The 19,187-nt window shown below is 46.2% G+C and overlaps 1 protein-coding gene across 5 annotated transcripts in view; it reads right to left on the bottom strand.

Annotated features, from left to right (window-relative positions):
* Nucleotides 1-14,832: 14,832 nt before the first annotated feature.
* Nucleotides 14,833-19,187, bottom strand: part of RSPH14 (radial spoke head 14 homolog) — a 79,994-nt gene continuing 75,639 nt past the window's right edge. For 4 of the 5 annotated variants that reach the window (XM_054543602.2, XM_054543600.2, XM_054543601.2 and 1 more), the window contains 2 exons: nt 17,236-17,372; nt 14,847-15,143 (listed from right to left, as the gene is read on the bottom strand). In XM_054543602.2, the coding sequence (XP_054399577.1) occupies nt 14,887-15,143; nt 17,236-17,372 (394 nt within the window). In that variant the 3' untranslated portion in view covers nt 14,847-14,886. Of the gene's footprint in view, nt 15,144-17,235; nt 17,373-19,187 lie in introns of all 5 variants that reach the window. The other variant, XM_024239968.3, reaches the window with a different exon arrangement.

The raw sequence follows: 19,187 nt of genomic DNA, 5'->3' as shown, positions 1-19,187 counted from the left end.
CAATAATTTAACATAATAACCATAATTATGACTGATAGCATATACCCAAACATTAGAATTTTATAAATGCCATATAATTCTGGAATATATATTAATAACATAGTCACTAAAATAGAACTTGAGGAAGGTTAAACATTATTTCTTATTTGACAATGCCTCCCATATAGTTTAACATGTCAAATAATTCTATTTATCTTTCTTTTGGATGCTTCAGGAGCCTTTTTTATCATCCAAAAGTTAAAGATAAAAAATACTTAATTTTGAAGGTGAAATTTGATTTTGGAAAGCCTGTAAAATATGTCAAAGGTTTAAAATATGTAACCAAATAGGATCACAGGCTACCATAAAATAATAGTCATTTATTTAGCCAAAGTGATAATTAAAATATTTTTTTAAACCCAAAACCTACACTCTTCGATAGAGGATACTCAGTTTTCCAAACAGTCAAGAGACCTGAGAAAGACTTCAGGGGATAGAATCTGTCTCTTCTCTTCTCTCTTTTTTTCCTTTTTGCTGTTTACTTAAAAGATGAACATAAATATTTTACTGTGTCTTATCGCCACTACACAATATTTTTGTTCAAAAGAGAAAACCAAATTTTACTTTTGTATTAGTGTACTATCAACACTAAAGCTGATTTTTATAAAATCTTATAAAAATTTATCAAATCTGTCATTTTTAACTACACAAGATTTTCATAAGCCTTTTGCTTTACATTTTCTCCCCAACTTTCTATGTTTATCTAGTTTTATCTATTTTTTACTCCTCAATTTGAAATCTTTAGTAACTTCAAACTAAAAATTTTTAACAAACACACTTTTATGCCTTTAAAACTTCCTAATCAAGGCATAACTTACTTTTGTTTAGATACTCTTTATACAGAATTGTTTCTCTCATATCTAGTATTTTTAATTACATATATTAACTATAATTTTAACTCTTAGTAACCCTAATTTCTAGTGAAAACCACACCAACCAAAAAGTAATTTTGAACTGTTTTATATTAGTATTTGTAGAAAAAATCATTTTTTAGAAAGATGTTTCTTCAAATTACTGTTTATTAACAGATCTAAATATGTTTGGCTTTTCTATACCACGTTAATGAAAATATCAAGGTATATAGGCTTAAACTCTTGTTTAATAATTAATATTTCAGGTCGGGCAAGGTGGCTCAGGCCTGTAATCCCAACACTTTGGGAGGCCAAGGCAGGCAGATTACAAGGTCAGGAGTTCGAGACCAGCCTGGCCAACATAGTGAAACCCTGTCTCTACTAAAAATACAAAAATTAGCCAGGCATGGTGGTAAGTGCCTGTAATCCCAGCTACTCAGGAGGCTGAGGCGGGAGAATTGCTTGAACCCAGGAGGTGGAGGTTGCAGTGAGCCGAGACCACACCATTGCACTCTGGCCTGGGTGACAGAGTAAGACTGTCTCAAAAAATAATAATAATAATTAATATTTCAGTATTTTAAGTTATAAATGACTCAGACATTTTGTGATTATCTGTTACTTTGGCATAATATGACTTTAAGATTTTTAATTACTAAAAAGAATTTTGAAACTATAACCCAAGTACCCTCCCTAATTGTTGTAGAACTCTTAGTTCAGATAAAGATGGGGGTCCTTGTCACACGGCCACAAAAAAATTAGGCTCATAGACAATTTGAACGATGAGGATGGCAGGGTTTATTGAGTGAAACGGAAAAAAGATAAACAGGGATTCTCCACAAAGCCAGAGTTCTGCTAGTGTGCTTCCCACCTCACAAACTGAATCCCACGTACCACCCAGGAAGAGAAGGGGCCAGGCTCCTCCCCACTGCAAATGGCACGAACTTCTGCGGCTCTCATAACATCTTCCCCAGGTCATCTGGGGTCTCAAGTAACCATGTAGTACCGAGGAGGACTATGAAGGTCAGGGCCTGTCTGAGTCATGAATTTACATACCTGGTGTAGAGGCCAGGACAGAAGACAGCTGTAAAGACTGTGCCTAGAGGATCCAACCCCTTCCCAAAATAGCCAGTAGGCAAGTAGGGAAAGCAGGGAAAAAGAGTCATATTTGGCTTGATTCTGACTTGTAGCTGCTGGTCTAGGAACTGAGAACATGTCTCCAGACCTCATCATGGACACCTATTCACATCCCTAAATCCAGAGGCTCTAAACCAAAAAAACATAAGTTCACAGTCAAGTCAAACAGGTATCTAATTATATTTAACTGATAATTGTGAACTCATTCCTATTTCCCCAAAAATAAACCAGCTTTATTTATCAAATATTATCTCATACACATAACACATATAGACATACAAACACACAAAAGCAGATCTTATAGCTTCCATAAAGGATTTTTATTTGCTAGCTTTCAAATAGTTTTTCTTTCCCCCATACAGACTATCAATCTTCCAGTTATCTGTTTCACTGCCCTAAGCAATTGTTAACTAGGCAACAAATTTGCATTTCTAAAGAGACAGCTCTTACATGAAACAAAAAAAATTATATTTCATAAGCACAGAGCTAAGATTTTAGGCATAAATATTGTATCATCATTTGCTCAAATCAAGGGAAAAAATGGTACATAAATGAAAGTTGATCAAGATAAAGTGGCCAGAAAAGCACCTTAAGCAAAGGCATGACTTATTATGTAAATTTAAAACAATGGTAAGAGTTTCTAATGGACATAGGCAGACTTTCTTACAAATGGAGGTTTCCTTTATAGATGTAAATTTCTTTTACAAAAGGCTTTTAAGATTGCCACTTCAATTCCAGAAAGGTGTATTTTAGTTCAGTTGGTGTTCTTTTTAACTTAGCTACTGTTTCTTAGCTAAAATTACTAAATTCAGGGTGGAGCCTCTTAAGGAATAGGGCAAAGAGAGCATTCTGTATGCCTGGACTTCGCATGAATAGATATGAAAAAGAAGCAAGGCTATTTTAACTGAGGGTCTACCTTTTATAAACACTTTACCTAGGATAGCTTTCATTTCACCTTTGGGGCAGCATAGCAACTAAGCCAAAAGGTTAACAGATTTAATTTTTCTTATCTATTAGTAACTTAAGCTTTTTGCCTTTTTAAAAGTCTTTAAATAAAAATATTGCAATCTTTTTAGAAGCTTCTGCATATCAATAGACATCCCTAGATGAGACTATATTGGGAGACCTCATTTTCAAATGCACTTCTTCAAGTGCAGGGTTGTTCATTTGGAACATTTCACTGTAACTTTAACTTATCTTTAGTAAGATTTTGCCATTTCTGTAGTCCCAGCTACTCGGGAGGTTGAGGCAGGAGAATGACATGAACCCGGGAGGCGGAGCTTGCAGTGAGCCAAGATCGCACCACTGCACTCCAGCCTGGGCAACAAAGCAAGACTCTGTCTCGCAAAAAAAAAAAAAAAAAAAAAAAAAGGCCATTTCTGTAAGCCTTTGCTACTTCTAGGGCCTTCTAGGGCCTAATACTGATACGTATATTAGCCGGAAGGTACTCAGCTCTTTAGAAATAAAGGATCCCATTTTTACCTCAAATATTGACTTTGGCTCTCAGGTCCCCTCAAGCAAATATGTCAGTGATTTTTTTCCATACCTAAGTGTACAAGAAAAAAGAAACAAAGGAAGTAGAAAACAAAAATCCCTGTGGACTTCCAAAAGCCAAAGTTTACAGCCCCTGCAATATTGCCATCTGCTACTGGTTTCTTTCTGACCCAGTCAGACAAAAGAGGCCCCTAACTGTATCCAAGCCAGTTAATTATCAGATACAATCCAATTGTAGAACCAGTTCAGTTTCTGTCAGAACTTCCAAACCCAGTGTTGATCAAAAATTTGCTCAAACAAACTCAGAGAGCTCAAAACGCAAATCCACGGAGCCTCAGAATCTGAGGGAGAACTTACCAAGATCCCCAGTTGCTGTGACAGAACAATGGAAACAACAGGCACAGTGGGTAACTTGCTTGCTCACTTGGCACTTTGGGGGTTACTAGAAGTTCTAGCTCAGATCCCACTTCTGACACCATCTGTTAAAAGAAAAACCTTAGCCAAATTAAATTTAACAGAGTTTATGGGTTTTTTTTTCCTGAGGATCAAGGCAGACAGGAGGCAGAACTAAATAGCAGCTTTCACTCAAATGGAGCAGAGCAGCATGTGGAGTCTCTAGAACTACTGCAAGAATAATTCAGGAAAGCCAAGAGAACCCACAGACCCTCTTAAGGAAGTGGATTGCTCCTGCAGGACCTGGGAGACACCCCAATTACCATGAGTACCCAAACTGTGGGAGTGAGAAAGGGAGATTATCTGGCCCTGAACACACACCCTCACTGGGGAACCTGAAGTCTAGATCACAAGAGAGGATTCTGACAATACCTGGAGCTGAGTCAATTTAGAGAGCCGAGGGAAATACAGGGGTAGGGGAAGCAGTGGGAAAAGCTCTGTGGGCTCTCTGGGTTCCCAGCAAAGCCATTTCTGACTTGTCTCACAGGGTTACCTGGAGAGGGCTGCCAGAGGAACTGGGAAAAGGCCACAGAGAGAAGGAAACCTGCAGCTGAACTTTGCAACAATTCCAGGAAGTCTCCTGGCCAGAACTCAGGGGAGGGCGTGAATCCAGTGTGCAGACTCCACAGGCAGGGAAGCCTGAAAGCCCTACTTGCTTTTGCAGCTGGGGGCTGGTAGCCTGGGGCAAGTTCTTGGCCCTGCTCGCAGACTGCTTGGAAACAGACTCAGTGCTGTTGTGGGGTGGGGCACGGTGAGAGTGAGACCCGCCTTCTGGGTTTCATGGGAGCTGGGTAAGGCCTGTGACTTCCAGCTATCCCCCCCTTCTCTGACAACCTGCATGATACAGCAAATGCAGCTATAATTCTCCTAGGAGCATAACTCCACTGACCTGGGAACCTCACTCCCATCCGCCACAGCAGCCGTAGCAAGATCTGCCCAAAGAGAGTCTGATCTCAGACATGCCTAGCCCTGCCCTCACCTGATGGTCCTTCCCTACCCACCCTGGTAGCTGAAGACAAAGGGCATATACTCTTTGGAGTTCTAAGGCCCCATGGCCCCACCCACCACCTGATACCCCCCATACTACCACAGCTGATGCTGTCTTGAAAGTGTCACCTCCCGGCAGGAGGCCAACCAGCACAAAAATAGTGCATTAAACAACTAAAACTAAGGACCCTCACAGAGTCCATCTTGCCCCACTGGCACCTCCACCAGAGCAGGTACTGGTATCCACAATGAGAGACCCACAGATGGTTCACATCACAGAACTCTGTGCAGACAACCTCCAGTACTAGACAGGAACCTGGTAGACCTGCTGGGTGGCTAGATCCTGAAGGGAAACAAGAATCACTACAGTATGGCTCTCAGGAAATCACATCCCTAGGAAAAGGGGGAGAGTACTACATCAAGGGAACACTTCATGGGATGAAAGAATCTGAACAACAGCCTTGACCACTAGACCTTCCCTCTGACAGAGCCTATCCAAATGAGAAGGAACCAGAAAACCAACTCTGGTAATACGACGAAACAAGTTCTTTAACAGCCCCCAAAAAATCACACTAGCTCATCAGCAGTGGATCCAAACCAAGAAATCCCCAATCTGCCTGAAAAAGGTGTCAGCAAAACTAAGCTTCATAAATGAAGGAAAGACCGTCTTTTTCAGACAAACAAATGCTGAGAGAATTTGCCACTACCAAGCCAGCCCTACAAGAACTGCTAAAAGGAGCTCTATATCTTGAAACAAATCCTGGAAACACATCAAAATAAAACCTCTTTAAAGCATAAATCTCATAGGACCTATAAAACAAAAATACAAATAAAAAGCAAAAAACCAAGGTATGCAGGCAACAAATAGCACAATGAATGGAATAGTACCTCACATCTCAAAACTAATGTTGAATTTAAATGGCCTAAATGCTCCATTTAAAAGATACAGAATCACAGAATGGGTAAGAATTCACCAACAAACTATCTGTGGCTTTCAAGAGACTCACCTAACACATAAGGATTCACGTAAACTTAAGATAAAGGAGTGGAAAAAGACATTCCATGCAAATGGACACCAAAAGCAAGCAGGAGCAGCTATTCTCGTATCAGACAAAACAAACTTTAAAGCAACAGCAGTTTAAAAACACAAAGAGAGACATTATATAATGATAAAAGGCCTTATTCAACAGGAAAATATCACAATCCTAAATACATGTGCACCTAACACTGGAGCTCCCAAATTTATAAAACAATTACTACTAAACCTAAGAAATGAGACAGACAGCAACATAATAGTAGTGGGGGGCTTCCATGTTCCACTAACAGCACTAGACAGGTCATCAAGACAGAAAGCCAATAAAGAAACAATAGATTTAAACTATACCCTGGAACAAATGGACTTAACAGATATTTACAGAACATTCTACCAAACAACCACATAATATACATTCTATTCATCTATCTATCTTGAAATTTTCTTCAAGATAGATCATATGATAGGCCACAAAACAAGCCTCAATAACTTTAAGAAAACTGAAATTATATCAAGCACTCTCTCAGACCACAGTGGAATAAAACTGGAAATCAACTCCCAACAGAACCTTCAAAACCATGCAAATGCATGGAAATTAAATAACCTGCCCTTGAGTGATCATTGGGTCAACAATGAAATCAAGGTGGAAATTAAAAAATTCTTTGAACTGAACGACAACAGTGAACAACCTACCAAAACCTCCGGGATACAGCAAAGGCAGTGCTAAGAGGAAAATTCATAGCCCTAAGTGTCTATATTGAAAAATCTGAAAGAGCACAGACAATCTAAGATCACACCACAGGAACTAGAGAAACAAGAAAAAACCAAACCCAAACCCAGCAGAAGAAAGGAAATAACCAAGATCAGAGCAGAACTAAATAAAATTGAAACAAAAATATTCAAAAGATAAGTAAAAAAAAAGCTGGGTCTTTGAAAAGATAAATAAAATTGATAGATCATTAGCAAGATTAACCAAGAAAAGAAGAGAGAAAATCCAAATAAGCTCAATTAGAAACAAAATGGGAGAAATTACAACTGACACCACAGAAATACTTCAGATCATTCAAGGCTACTATGAACACCTTGGCTTAGGCAAGGATTTCATGACCAAGAACCCAAAAGCAAATTCAATAAAAGCAAAGATAAATAGCTGGTACTTAATTAAACTAAAGAGCTTTTGCACAGCAAAAGCAACAGTCAGCAGAGTAAAGAGACAACTCACAGAGTGGGAGAAAATCTTCACAATCTATACATCTGACAAAGAACCAGTATCCAGAATCTACAACAAACTCAAACAAATTAGCAAGAAAACACAATCCCATCAAAAAGTGGGCTAAGGACATGAATAGAAAATTCTCAAAAGAAGATACACAAATGGCCAACAAACATATGAAAAAATGCTCAACATCACTATGATCAGGGAAACGCAAATCAAAACCACAATGTGATACCACCTTACTCCTGCAAGAACGGCTGTAATAAAAAAAAATCAAAAAATAATGTATGTTGGTGTGGATGCAGTGCACAGGGAACACTTCTATACTGCTGGTGGGAATGTAAACTAGTACGGCCACTATGGAAAACAGTGTGGAGATTCCTTAAAGAACTAAAAGTAGAACTACCATTTGATCCAGCAATCCCACCAGTGGGTATGTACTCAGAGAAAAATCAGCCATTATACAAAAAAGATATTTGCACATGCATGTTTAAAGCAGCACAATTCGCAACTGCAAAAATGTGGAACCAACCCAAATGCCCATCAATCGATAAGTGGATAAAGAAACTGTGCTATATACATACAATGCAATACTACTCAGCCATAAAAAAAGAATGAATTAATGGCATTCACAGCAACGTGGATGAGAATGGAGACTGTTATTCTAAGTGAAGTAACTCAGGAATGGAAAACCAAAATTGTATGTTCTCACTCATAAGTGGGAGCTAAACTATGAGGATGCAAAGGCATAAGAATGACACAATGGACTTTGGGGATTCTGCGGGAAAGGGTGGGAAGGGGATGAGGGAAAAAAGACTACAAATTGAGTGCAGTGTATACTGCTCAGGTGATGGGTGCACCAAAATCTCACAAATCACCGCTAAAGAACTTACTCATATAACCAAACACTACCTGTTCCCCAATAACTTTTGGAAATAAAAAAATTAAAAATAAATTAAAAACAAATTAAATTTAACAGAGTTTAATTGAGCAAAGAACAATTCATGAATCAGGCAGCCTCCTGAGCCAGAATAGGCTCAAGGAGACTCCAGTACAACCACATAGTGGAAGAAGATTTATAGACAGAAAAAAGAAAGTGGCATACAGAAAACAAAAGTGAGGTAAAGAAATGGCCAGGTTGGGTACAGCCTAGCATTTGCCTTATTTCAACATGGTTTGAACAATTGGCCCCCTTTAACTGGACAAAACTCAGTGGTTGGCACAAGAGTAGGTTACAGTCTGTTTACACCTCCACTTAGGTTATAGTTCATTATGTACAGAGAAACTTTTAAGACAACGTTAAAATATGTAAGGAGGCAACTTTAGGTTAAACTTGATTTAACTGCTGTGTGGGATGGCATTTTTGCCTTTGGGCTGTGGGGTTGAATGACCAGCTGCTTTTTCCAGACTGGCTCCCACACTTCTTAGGTCCCAGAAGCTGATAATGGTATAATTAATGGACATTTGAGAATAGAGGCAAGGATGTGGTCCTCAGGACTTCTCAGTCCTAGCATAGGCTGTGTTCCTGCCCCCTCCCCTTGTAACAGAGGCTCCTCTGTCCCTGTGTGATGAATTCCCTCATTTCTGCTTCCTCCTCAGCCTCTGCTGCAGGGGTGGGAACACAGGAGACACTGGCATGGAGGCTGTCCAGCAGGATGACACCCAGAAGACGTCACAATGCACACTGCTGGGAGCCTGTTCTGAATGAACACAGGGTCGTCTCATCTTCCAGGAGGGAATGATTCTCAGGAGCTGACCATGGTGCTAAGCCAGGTGAGCAGGCCCCAGGGGACAGGCCAGCACATGCTGCATGGACATCTGGGTGATGTTCAAGCCCCTCAGTTAGCTGTCTCCCCTAGTTTGGCCTAGAGAAGTGGATGGCAACCTTCCTGTGATTTCTAGGCTCTCCTCCTGGACAGCACCAAAAATGTGCCTTCGAGGGCCCCAGGACAGCCTTACTGTGGGCCAAGTGCAGTGAAACTGGGAGTTGCCTGGAGAATACACTCCCCAAGAGGTTGCCAAAGAGAATGGTACCTATTTGCATGACTCAAAGGGCTTCCTCTGTCCTGCAAAGAGCAGTGTTTGGAGCGTAGAGGTGAAATGTTCAGAGGATCAGGGACCATCTGCCCTAGACCCATAGGGACAGAGAAGGGTAAGCAATTACTGCAGCACCCCAGGGAGGGTCATGTTCTTGTAACACCACCTCCGCCAGCCAGTTACGGGGATCTGGGCATGCAAAGGTCAGTTCTTTTTTATTAAGAGTAAGCCCATGGGTCTTCACACAGGACTCGTGGAGGCTGAGACGTTATGAGTCCCTACACAGGCTTCCCTCCTGTGCCATGGCCTGCCTGCCTCCTGACCTTTGCCTATTCCCTCTGTTCTAGATGTAGGCAAGGAGACCAAGAGCTGCACCTGGATGATCTGGGACATGTTCTGTGGACTGGAGTCAGGAGGGCCCCAAAGTGGCCCCAGCAAAGGCAATAGAGGAGGTAGAGCATGGTGACATTTTTGCAAGGTGCAGAGGCGCTGGCCCTGGGAGAGGCAACTGAGAAAGTAGAGGTTGCTGAGAAGACGGAAGGTACAGAGTGGGGCAACATGTCAGAGAACCCCTACTGGAGGACAGTTGTGGGCATCAGTGGGATCATCCTGATCACACTCAAGGTCCTTGGCCTCATCTACTTTTCCAGAAGCAGCTGGGCGGGGGCCGTCCAGGAGGAGGCAGAGCTGCTACTTCTCCAGGATCATCATGAACAGGCACAAAGCGTTTCCTACTGGGAGACCCATGGGCCTGGGGCCAAGGATTACATTAATAAAAATGTTCCCTTGGTGTCATGCATCAAGGGCTACCAGCAGCAGCACACACATGCTGTGTGGCAGGACAGAGCAAAGTCCATTCGCCATTACAGAAAGTATGCAAATGAGAACATCTGTTCCTTTACAAAATGAGTCATTTTCTCCAAATGGCTGCACTGCATAAACACTTTCACTTTAAATTTAATTTTGGCTTTTCATCTCTATATATATTTGGAATTTTTGCTTGTGTTTACTTCACTGTCACCAATTCTTTCATGTACCCAACTTCCATTGCTTGGTTCTCTCCTTATTTTCCAAGGTATGTCCCTGCTGGCCAAGATGCCGAGTTGTGGAAGCCCCACCCCACCCCTGCAAGGGAATCTCACCTGCAGGTACTCTCCAGCACTGATGACCACACAGGTGGTGGGGCAACAGGTGCCAGGGATAGAAGCTTTGGCCCCTGCCTGAACCTCGGTGGGACTGAGGCAGGCTCTGCTTTAATAGAACAGGCCTCCCCACCACTCAACTCTGTTTAGCTTCTGCTGTGCTGCATCCCTTGAGGGCAGGTTAAGAAGAAACTCCCTCCAGGCCAGCTCTCCCCAGTCACACTCACAGCCTGCCTGGCATCACGACATTATTATGAGTTGGCCCCATAGGTTAGATCCACTTGAGCTATCAGACTGAGGACACTCCTGAGCCGTGTTTCCATAGGGGTTCCCTAAACCTTTCCTTCACTTTTCTTCTTCCCAGTCCGAAATAAATGATTTGTGTCCTTAGGAAAAGTTCCAGGTGCCTTGAAGTTATTTCATCATGAGAATCACACTCTGAAGGTATATTCACATGACCAGCCCTCATCCTTTCTCTAATCCTTCAGCTGACACTTTTGAGTGCCTAATACGTGCCAGCCACCATGTCGAGCTCAAAGAAAATAACCGTGAACAAAGCACATGGGAAGTTCTCTCCAGAGTATATGGTGTTTGGTGGAAAATAAGCAATCACAGCAATAGACAGCATTTCATGTGTCCTGCTGTTTTCAGGCCCAGGGTAAGTGCATTATCATATTCAAGCCACAGAACCACCCTTGTGGAGGGACAAGAATTAGCCACATTTCACAGGGTGCAGTGTGTGCACTGCAAGAGCATCCAGCAGAAACCTCCATCTAGCCTCAGAGTCAGGGAAAGGGGGAATCAGTTGGCTGGATAACAGAAGGGACACGTGTGGGAAGACATGTGGCAAGAGTACAAGGCATGTTTGAGGATGCTGAGATATGGCATGTGCATGGAGAACAGTAGGAGGGAGAGAGTCAGAAGCCTGACCAGCAGACCTTGTATGCTTTGAGGGCCTACGTCCCTGGAAGTGTAGGCAAGGAAGTGACAGGATCAGATTTGCTTCCTGCTGCTGGGAAGATAAAAGTGAGACAGGAACACCCACCAGGACACTGCTAGAGCAAAGCAGGCAAGTTGGTGGCAGAGAGGCAAAGAGTTGGAGACCTTTGGAGGAAGGGGCCGGGGGTGACTCTCTGGCTGGAGCAGGTGAATGAAGGGGGCACCAATTCCAGAGACAGGCTGCACTGGAGTAAGTGCAGGTATGGGGAAAAGATGAACCCGTTTCTGACATGTAGAGTTTCAGCTGCATGAAGATGTTTATTGCCATCTTGATAATATTAAGTCTTCTAATCCATGAACATGGGATGTCTTTCCATATATTTAAGTCTTTAACATCTTTCAACACTGTTTTGTTTTCAGTGTAAAAATCTCGCACTCCTTTTGCTGAATTTATTTCTGAGTATTTTATTTTTTTGATGTTATTGTAAATGAAACTGTTTTCTCAATTTTGTTTTTGGATGGTTCATTGCTAGTATTTGGGAATACAATTAATTTTTGTATATTGATTTTGTATCCTGCAACCATGTTGAACTTATTCATTAGTTCTAATCATTTTTAAGTGTACTTCCTTGGGAGTTTTCTTATACAAAATCATGTAATCTGTGAATAGATAATTTACCTTTATTTATTTGCAATCTGTATGCTCTTTCTTTTTCTTGCCTGCCTAACTAGAACCTCCAGTACAATGCTGTATAGAGATGTCTTGTTTCTGATATCAGGGGAAAGCAATCAGGTTTTGCTATTAAACATAATGTCAGCTGAGTTTTTGCAGATGTTCTTTATTATGTTGAGGAAACTACCCTAGATGTTCTTTATTATGTTGAGGAAACTACCCTCTTTTCCTAGTTTACTGAGAGTTTGTTTTTCATCATGAATGGGTGTGGAAGTTTGTGGAATGCTTTTTTTGCATCTATTAAGATGATTATGTGACTTTTGTCCTTTATTCTACCTATATGTTATATTACGTTAATTGATTTTCATATGCTAAACCAACCTTGCATTCCTGGGGTAAATCCCAGTTGGTCATGCTGTATAATGCCTTTTATATGTTGCTGAATTTGGTTTGCTAATATTTTGTTGTGTTTTTGTTTCTATAATCATAACAAATATTGGTCTGCAGTTTTCTTGTGATATCTTTGAGTGGTTTTTGTTTGTTTGGCTGGAGTGCAGTGGTGTGATTTCGGGTCACTGCAGCCTTGACCTTCCATGCTCAGGTGGTTTTCCTGCTTCAGCCTCGCAAGTAGCTGGGACTACAGGCACATGACACCACGCCAGGCTAATTTTTGTATTTTTTGTAGAGACATTGGAATGACACGCATGAGCCATCGTGCCCAGCTGATATCTTTGGTTTTGGTATCAGGGTAGTATTACACTCATAGAATGAGTTGGGAGATATTTCTTCCTCTTCTATTTTTTGGAACAGTTTGTGGAAGATTGGTATTAATTCTTGCCTGGAGCCATTTAAGGGTAGATGTTAAGTTGACCATAAGAACCCAGAACTCAGGAGAGAGGCTGGGGCTGGAGTCCCAGATATGGGGAAGACAGGGGAGAGAAATCAGGCCCAGCTCAGAAGGGAACCTGGTAGAGAAGGCCCAAAGCCAGGCGGATGAGATTGCACAGGGAAAGTGGGAGAAGAGAGTGCCTAGAACAGAGGCATGAGAAGCATCAGCACCACTAGCCATGTAAAGAAAGAGGGTTCTACAGAGGAGACCAAGAGCACAGGGTCTTGCAGCAGGGAGTTTGATGATCTTGACCAGAGCCTGTGGAAGGGGTAGAGCCAGCCTGCTGTGTTAAGGCAGGACTGGGACGTGAGGAAATGGACATGAAGAAATGTTTCCTGAAGGAGAAAAGGTTTCCTCTTAGGGGGCCTTTTTTAAAGTTTTATTTTGAAACAGAGTCTCACTCTGTCACCCAGGCTGGAGTGCAGTGGCATGATCTCAGCTCACTGCAACCTCCGCCTCCTAGGCTTAAGTGATTCTCATGCCTCAGTCTCCCAAGTAGCTGGGAATACAGGCGTGCACCATCACGTCCAGCTAATTTTTGTATTTTTAGTAGAGAGGGGGTTTTGTCATGTTGGCCAGGCTGGTCTTGAACTCCTGGCCTTGATTGATCTGCCCACCTCAGCCTCCCAAAGTGCTGGAATTACAGGAATGAGCCACTGCACCCAGCCCTCTTAGGGGCAGCTTTTTTGAGAATGGGGATGAACCTGAAACCCCAGCTGGGCCCAGCTGCCCATCCCTTCCACAACAAGAGGCCCTACTTGGATTCATCCTGTGCTTCCAGGGACAATAACTTCCCTGTGTTTCTTCTGGGAAAGTGAGGGCCCCTGGGGCTCATTGAAAGGACTGCAAGAAGGGGCTCCCTTTGAGATTCTGGCTTTGCTGAAAGGTTTATTCTGGGAGAAGTGGGCACCTCACAGGAAATATGACTGCCAAGGGGTGATGTGAATGAGGGAAACCTTTGAGAGAGAGAGAGCCTCAGAAAGCTCCTGGAGAAAGAGTAAGGCCCAGCTCAGACCCAGACGAAAGGGCCCAGCCCGGAAGCTGAATTCTGCTCTGGCAGCTTCTCCAACAGAGGCCAGGACAGGCTGCTTCTCCCCCGAAACGAGGAGAACCATTGCCTTGCCAGACCATGCAGAGATGAGTAGGAGGAGATTAAGGAGCTCTCCCAGTCACTCCCCAACCTCAGCCCTATGCCCCATAGCCCCCTGCAGCTGGGCTTCTCCCCTCCTCCACCTCTCAGCCCACCTCTCTCTCCTTGCCTAAGCTCCCAGCCTGCTTGTCACCTTCACTGCAGAGAAAGGGCCCAGATGAAGGCACAGGCAGAAGAGGGCTGCCCTGGGGGCCACATACACCCAAAGGGAGAGAATGGAGGGTGGGATGGGCTTCAGGCCAACCTGGGGGCATGCTTGACTGACTTCCTTGCTTTGGAGAAGAATGAGGCTGTTTGGGGTAAGACATTAACAAGGAAACCAGAACCTACCCCTGTCCTGAGCACTCATCCCTAGGGGAGCCTCTATGACTGAGTCACCTTCTCCACGAAGAACCTGCATTGGGTTTCACCTATCACCTTCCTTCCCATCACCCAGGGTGGGGAAGGGACAGACCTCGCTGAGCAGAGCCACACCCATCCACAACCCAGGGGTCAGTCACTGGATCTTCTGAAACCTGGGTGGTGCCTGGCGCATCTGGGTTCCTTCCTTCCCCCAGCCCAAGTCCCTGCCCCCAGCCTTGTCCCTGGAGGGCTCAGCCCTATTCTCTGCCTTCTGAGGGGGACTCTTGGCACCAGGAGAGAGAGCACAACTCCAAGGCCACCTCCCACCCATCCCCCGCACTGGGTTCAGCCTGTGCCACCCAGACCCGGTGCTTCTGGGCCTCGCATTTCCCCTTTGGCAGGAGAGCAAGAGAGGATGTGACTGTGCTCCAGGAACAGAAAGTGCCATTTGGACCCGAGATAAAGAGACTTAGCGCATTTATTCACTCACAGAGGCGAATGAGGGGCTCAGGGTTTGAACTCGATGACACTGACGGCGATCCGGGCTGCCCGCTGTAAGGCTTCGGCCACTTGAGGCTTTTCATAAGTCTCCAACTCCATGACACGGAAAGTGGGCACGTGCGCCTGCAGGGCCTTGCGGCCCTCGGGGGCCTCTGCCAGCATGGTAAGGGCCTTGGTGGCATTCAGGCGCGCTACGGCCATGGGGGAGTGCAGCAGCTCCAGGAGCGGGCTGATGGCTTGTGCCTCCAGGGCCGCATACTTCCCTACAGGCCACCAACACAGGGCGTTCCAAACAGACCAAGGGGCCCTCTTCTCACCCCCTCTCACCCTAGCCCTCTCCTGACCCTCCTCCTTGTGTAGTCTCAAGGGGTTTATGCCTGGTTTATGCCCCACCAACATGCCCTCACCCTCAGGGCTCTTGCACCTTCGCTGAGTCCAGCCTGGGCCTGGCCTCTTCATCTCCTGCCTTTCTGGCCTCAACTGGCTCCTCTCCATCCACCCTCATATCCTGCCCAGGAGTTCAAGACCAGCCTGGGCAACATAATGAGATTCCATCTCTACAAAAATTTAAAAATTAGCCAGATGTAGTGACAGGTGCCTACAGTCCCAGCTACTCAGGAGACTGAGTGGGGAGGATCACTAGAGCCTGGGAGTTTGAGGCTGCAGTGATCGTGACATTGTACTCTAGCCTGGGTGACACACTGAGACCCCGGCTCTTAAAAAAAAGTAAACCCAGCCGGGCGCGGTGGCTCACGCCTGTAATCCCAGCACTTTGGGAGGCCGAGGTGGGCAGATCACGAGGTCAGGAGATTGAGACCATCCTGGCTAACACAGTGAAACCCCGTCTCTACTAAAAATACAAAAAATTAGCCGGGCGTGGTGGTGGGCACCTGTAGTCCCAGCTACTCAGGAGGCTGAGGCAGGAAAATGCGTGAACCTGGGAGGCGGAGCTTGCAGTGAGCCGAGATCGCGCCACTGCACTCCAGCCTGGGCGACAGAGTGAGACTCCATCTCAAAAAAAAAAAAAAGTAAACCCAATAGTTCATTTATGTTGCCAGTATTTCTTGAGCACCTACTCTGCACAAAACACACATAGTTCCCGAGAGATGCCCTCCTCAACCCTTCGCTGCCCCTTCCTGCTGTCCTTGCCGGCCCTACGCTCCTGCAGTGCCCAGCGGACTCTCCCCTTTGCTGGTGGAACCTCTCAGCCTGGGCCCTGCCAACTTCCATTGTCCTTGGGATTGACCCCAAGCCCTTCCCAGAGGAGACTTGTCCCCTGTGTTTGCCCCACCCATGCTGGGCTTCTCCTCCACATCCCTCATCACTGCCTCCCAGGGCCTGGCACGTGGCAGGGGCTTCAGGACCCTCAGCTGGAGTGCCAGCTTAGGAATAAGTGGCCTCATCTCCCTGGGTCTCAGCCTCTTGTGTCTTGAGCCCCATGGCCCTCCAAGCACTCCTACAGGAAGCCTGGACCGAGAAGGACACTGGGCTGAGGCTGCCCCAAGATAAACACGCAGGGGGAGCTCCTGCCACCGTGCAGTCAGCATCCTGAGTATACCAGTAAAAGGAGGGGCTGTGGACTCCAAGAAGGTCCCAACCTCTCCCATCTGCATACCTCAAGCAGCATTAGGGTCAGGTGTGCAGGGCCTGGGAGGACCTGTCTTTGGGAGGCTGATTGCAAATCCAAGCCCAGATGGTCCTCCGTGGAACTCAAAGGAAGCACAGGGCCCCAGGCTGGTGGGTGTGTGGGGGCCAGAGGGAAAGTCAAATGCTTTCAGGGGGTCCTGGGAGTGCTATGCCCCAGTCTGCCAGGTGTGGAAACAGCCCAGGTTTCTTCCATTAGCCCAGGGTTGGGTGACTTGGAGGGGAAGCCTGACTGGCTGGGAGTCCCAAGGTGGGGGGCTCGGGGGAGATAATTCTGATTTTGCCCCCTCCCCCAGTTTAAGAAAAATAATTATGATGAATAAACACCATAGAGTCAAGGGCTCCAGGATTTGCTTAGACTTCAGGGTAACAGAATCATGGATGGCAAACTAATCAACCCCTGAGTCACAGCTCACGAGGGGCCTGGGTGGGAGACGGGAATTCCAGGCCCAGGGAACAGACTGGTGCGAAGGCACAGAGGTCCTAATGTGAGTGACTGGTGAGGGGCCACTGTGCTGGGGAGAAGAAGGAGGGCTGAGCCTTGGACCCAACCTTGAAAGGACATCAGTGATAGGCCAAGGGGAGGGTTTTTTTTTTTTTTTGCAAAGTGTGGGGTTTGGGGGACAATACCCAGCCCCTGAGCACGGAAAGCTCATCACGGCTGCTAGCCTGCTACGGTCTCCCTCCCTGCGGCACCCCCCACCGCCTCACCTTCAGTGATCACTGTGGCGAACATCAGGGCACCGGCGGCGTTAGACTTCACATGCTCCACCGGGTCTTTCAGCAGATGGACCAGGACGGGGATGACGTCAAAATGACACACCTGTTTCTTGCCCTCTCGAGACATGCTGGGGCAGAGAAGGAACAGAGAGGGGCTCTGCTTGGAAGGGAGAAGAGGGGCAAGGCCCAGGAGTGCCCCAAGGAGACACAAAAGAAAGAATTGTGTGGGGGCTACCCCAGGTAGTCCCAGGACTGGTCCCCATGATCCAGGACTGGTCATGGCAGGGATGCTGGGCTACAGAGAAGCATTGGTGTGAACGCGGCCCACTGCCAGTGAAGACCACGGGGTGACAGGGCCTCATTCTGAGCCAGCACACAGAAAAGAAACAGGGCATGTTCTCTGTGGCCCCAAAATGGGGAACAGCAGGACCCAGGGGTGTCAACCACAGGGAGACCTGTTTTGACTTTACCTAAGAGCCAGAGCTGACAGTGATGGGCCAAGCTGCCCCCAACAGCAGCAGCTGCCGGGCACTGGGCAACTGCAGCTAAGGACTCAGACCAGGTGACTTTTAGGCCACTTACTCTGGCACTGAATGAAGTTGTGGAAATGAGAATGATGGACTCCCCAAAAGTTTCCTGAGAGAGGGTCAATTCTGTCCCCTAAAAAGAAAGGGCTCCCTGGGCCAGGAAACACTGTTCACAAGCCCCACAGGAGTGCCACAGTGCAAAGACCCCTGTGTCACTTAGTTTAATCAACATTTCCCAAACGTAGCCACCAAAGAACCCTCATTTTTGTAGAGCTCTTAATGACCTCAAAGACACAGGTGTTCCCTGGGAACACAGATTGGGAAATGGGGTTGGCCAGCCACTAGCTGTGACATTGGGAGCCTGTGGAGCTTTCAGGACAGTGGGCCTCAACCCCAAGGCCTGTGATCAAAGATGCAGAGTCCTGGGCCCCACATGCAGGGATTCCCCGATTCATTCACACAGCGAGACACTGAGACAAGAGCGATGCAGGGATTCCCCGATTCGTTCACAAGAGCGGGGACAAGAGCAGGGTTTCTCCAGCTCAGCGTTCTTTAGGGCCAGATAATTCTCAACTGGGGGCCAAAGCTCCCCCGCTGCAAACCCTGGGTTTAGGGCAGCAAACAGAGGAAAGCTCTGTCCTCAGGAGCTCCCCTCGGGGATGACACACAAAGTAACAGCAGGGACGGTCGTCACAGTGGACATGGGAGGACAGGGGACAGCAGGGAGGTTACAGTTTCAGAGAGAGAGCTCTCTCCTGGAAAGCCACTCTCGTGGTCCCACAGAAAGGGGACCTCTGAGCAGACCTAAGAATGATGGGGCTGGGACAGGGCCCGGGAATCTGCATTTTCACAAACCTCCCTGGGGGCTTGGGTCAGGGGCCCCACTTGCAGAAATACTGGCCTGGACCTCTAGTGAGACTCTCAGAAGAGAAGCCAGGACTTAGGGAAGGCAAGAGGGCCTCCACTAAAGAGACATAGCCACAGCTAAGGCAGAGACTCTGGGGTTCGGTGACCAGCCCGTCCTCCTGAAGAGGGGCCCAGTGTGAGAACACACACCGCACCCCGCCCCCTGCAGCTTTCAGGCTTTGGGCTCCCTCGGTTTGCAGGCCAGGATGTAGACTGTGATCCTGTGTGACCTGGTGTGAGACACAAGACACTGCCTCCTTTTCTCACCTGTAAAGGCAGACATCACCTCCCTGGAGGGTTGCCTAAATGTGAGGTTTGTAGACAATGCTTGGCACACAGGAGGCACTCAGTGACCGCTGGGTGTCATGATCATCACCAGTGCATCTCCTGTGCTGGCCTTCCTCATGGGGAGGGGGTGCCCAATCATCTGGCTTTGTCCAGGCTGAGGGGTTTCCTGGGATACAGGACACTCCCAGGCCAACGGGATGGTGGTCACCCTAGGGGAGAAGG

This window comes from Pongo abelii, chromosome 23 (genome assembly GCF_028885655.2).
Source record: "Pongo abelii isolate AG06213 chromosome 23, NHGRI_mPonAbe1-v2.0_pri, whole genome shotgun sequence".
In the NCBI taxonomy this organism is placed as follows: domain Eukaryota; kingdom Metazoa; phylum Chordata; class Mammalia; order Primates; family Hominidae; genus Pongo; species Pongo abelii.
This window is presented reverse-complemented; position numbering and strand designations above follow the sequence as displayed.